This window comes from Procambarus clarkii, unplaced genomic scaffold (genome assembly GCF_040958095.1).
Source record: "Procambarus clarkii isolate CNS0578487 unplaced genomic scaffold, FALCON_Pclarkii_2.0 HiC_scaffold_2307, whole genome shotgun sequence".
NCBI classification, from domain to species: Eukaryota; Metazoa; Arthropoda; class Malacostraca; order Decapoda; family Cambaridae; genus Procambarus; species Procambarus clarkii.
The window spans coordinates 1-3,316 of record NW_027191313.1 but is presented as its reverse complement, the minus strand read 5'-3'; the positions used below and the strand labels follow the sequence as shown (position 1 = coordinate 3,316).

The following is a 3,316-nucleotide window of genomic DNA, read 5'->3' as shown; positions in this document are numbered from 1 at the left end:
TAGGCGGGAGTATTTCATATATCAACACTTGAGTCTGGTTTCTCGTCTATCTGTGTATTAGCGTGTGTGTGTGTGTGTGTGTGTGTGTGTGTGTGTGTGTGTGTGTGTGTGTGTGTGTGTGTGTGTGTGTGTGTGTAGGGGGGGGGGGGATTAGGAAAGGGGGAGTGAGTGGGGTGGGGGTGGGGGGTGTTCTATTAATACCCTCTTTTAGTTCCTTATCTTCATCGTTATCTTTCCTCTCTATTACGATCTCATTCTTCCTTCCTTATTAGTTCACTCCAATCACTTATATATATATATATATATATATATATATATATATATATATATATATATATATATATATATATATATATATATATATATATATATATATATATATATATATATATATATATATATGTATATATATAGTTGATTGCAAATTTATTCGTTCCATTAATGCAACAACAAATGAAAGTTTGTTTCAGTAAATAAAAACAAATGCAAGAGCATGTTTTGTTTTTTAATAAATGTATGAAAACGTGGTAAACTGCAAGAATGCCAGAATTGAATGAAACAAAAACATATCTGTCCAGAATAATTTCATATATTTTTTTGGGTTCTAAATACTTGATGTTCAGAGTTATTCACACCCTCTAAATGTTTCCACAATAAATGTTGTAAATGCAATACTGGAAAGGTTGTTGGGTGATCTGGTAGTGTTTGTGGTCGTCTGGTAGCCTTTGGGGTCGTCTGGTAGCCTTTGAGGTTGTCTGGTAGTCTTTGAGGTTGTCTGGTAGTCTTTGAGGTTGTCTGGTAGCTTTTGTGGTTGTCTGGTAGTCTTTGAGGTTGTCTGGTAGCTTTTGTGGTTGTCTGGTAGCCTTTGTGGTCGTGTGGTAGCCTTTGTGGTTGTCTAGTAGACTTTGTGGTTGTCTGGTAGCCTTTGGGGTTGTCTGGTAGACTTTGGGGTTGTCTGGTAGACTTTGTGGTCGTGTGGTAGCCTTTGTGGTTGTCTGGTAGCATTTGGGGTTGTCTGGTAGACTTTGTGGTCGTGTGGTAGCCTTTGTGGTTGTCTGGTAGCATTTGGGGTCGTCTGGTAGCCTTTGTGGTTGTCTGGTAGCCTTTGTGGTCGTGTGGTAGCCTTTGTGGTCGTCTGGTAGCCTTTGTGGTCGTCTGGTAGCCTTTGTGGTCGTGTGGTAGCCTTTGTGGTCGCGTGGTAGCCTTTGTGGTTGTCTGGTAGCATTTGGGGTTGTCTGGTAGCCTTTGTGGTCGTCTGGTAGCCTTTGTGGTCGTGTGGTAGCCTTTGTGGTCGTCTGGTAGCCTTTGTGGTTGTCTGGTAGCCTTTGTGGTCGTGTGGTAGCCTTTGTGGTCGTCTGGTAGCCTTTGTGGTCGTCTGGTAGCCTTTGTGGTCGTCTGGTAGCCTTTGTGGTCGCCTGGTAACCTTTGTGGTCGTGTGGTAGCCTTTGTGGTTGTCTGGTAGCCTTTGTGGTCGTCTGGTAGCCTTTGGGGTTGTCTGGTAGACTTTGTGGTCGTCTGGTAACCTTTGTGGTCGTGTGGTAGCCTTTGTGGTCGTGTGGTAGCCTTTGTGGTTGTCTGGTAGCCTTTGTGGTCGCCTGGTAACCTTTGTGGTCGTGTGGTAGCCTTTGTGGTTGTCTGGTAGCCTTTGTGGTCGTCTGGTAGCCTTTGTGGTCGTGTGGTAGCCTTTGTGGTCGTCTGGTAGCCTTTGTGGTCGTGTGGTAGCCTTTGTGGTTGTCTGGTAGCCTTTGGGGTTGTCTGGTAGCCTTTGTGGTCGTCTGGTAACCTTTGTGGTCGTCTGGTAGCCTTTGTGGTCGCCTGGTAACCTTTGTGGTCGCCTGGTAACCTTTGTGGTCGTGTGGTAACCTTTGTGGTCGTGTGGTAGCCTTTGTGGTCGTGTGGTAGCCTTTGTGGTTGTCTGGTAGCCTTTGTGGTCGCCTGGTAACCTTTGTGGTCGCCTGGTAACCTTTGTGGTCGTGTGGTAACCTTTGTGGTCGTGTGGTAGCCTTTGTGGTCGTGTGGTAGCCTTTGTGGTCGCCTGGTAACCTTTGTGGTCGCCTGGTAACCTTTGTGGTCGTGTGGTAACCTTTGTGGTCGTCTGGTAGCCTTTGTGGTCGCCTGGTAACCTTTGTGGTCGCCTGGTAATCTTTGTGGTCGTCTGGTAACCTTTGTGGTCGTCTGGTAGCCTTTGTGGTCGTCTGGTAGCCTTTGTGGTCGTCTGGTAGCCTTTGTGGTCGTGTGGTAGCCTTTGTGGTTGTCTGGTAGCCTTTGTGGTCGTCTGGTAGCCTTTGTGGTTGTCTAGTAGACTTTGTGGTCGTGTGGTAGCCTTTGTGGTTGTCTGGTAGCATTTGGGGTTGTCTGGTAGCCTTTGTGGTCGTCTGGTAGCCTTTGTGGTCGTCTGGTAGCCTTTGTGGTCGTCTGGTAGCCTTTGTGGTCGTCTGGTAACCTTTGTGGTCGTCTGGTAGCCTTTGTGGTCGTCTGGTAACCTTTGTGGTCGTCTGGTAGCCTTTGTGGTCGTCTGGTAGCCTTTGTGGTCGTCTGGTAACCTTTGTGGTCGTCTGGTAGTGTTGACGGTCATCTAATATTGTATTACTAATATACATATTATAATTATATCATACAAATCTCCTCCAAAAATTAATAACAACAAATTTAAGTCCTTTAGGTCAATAAACTATCACTTTTAACACCATTTATTAATGTATCTTAATAAGAAGATTATATTAGGCTTCGCTTAACTGATAACCTCGGATATAATACTTGATAAGTGGCCTCTCAAACATGACTGAGGGACGTATTCCCGGTCACTATTCCAGGTATACATCATTATACATACATCATCATGAATATTCTTTAAAAGGCCTCGATTGTCCCCTCGGTATATTCATTTTAATAAATGTATGCAGAGAGGGAGTGGGTGAATGAATGATGGGTATGTGGATGGGGGGAGGCGTAGGTGTGTGTGTGTGTGTGTGTGTGCGTGTGTGTGTGTGTGTGTGTGTGTGTGTGTGTGTGTGTGTGTGTGTGTGTGTGTGTGTGTGTGTGTGTGTGTGTGTGTGTGTGTATGTGTGTGTGTGTGTGTGTAGAGTCTTGGAAGGTGGCATGTGTTGTACTTACCTATCACCACTCACCAACCTACGACTATAGAGAAAATTAAATCTACCTCTTTGCTAGATCTCATTTCGACCTCAAAAAATACCTCTAAAGAAAAAAACAAAATAGAAGGATAACCTTACCCAAAAAAAAAAAGACTTTCCTCTCAACCTACCCTCCCACCCTTTCACCACCATCATCTCCCTTCCCTCCCACACCCCTTTCC

The 3,316-nt window shown here is 45.0% G+C and overlaps 1 protein-coding gene across 1 annotated transcript; it reads right to left on the bottom strand.

Moving 5' to 3' along the window:
- Positions 1-638: 638 nt before the first annotated feature.
- On the bottom strand, positions 639-2,600 carry LOC138362663 (integumentary mucin C.1-like). The gene has a single exon (XM_069321087.1). It carries the CDS (start codon positions 2,598-2,600, stop codon positions 639-641), a length of 1,962 nt encoding a protein of 653 aa, XP_069177188.1.
- Between the last annotated feature and the right edge of the window lie 716 nt (positions 2,601-3,316).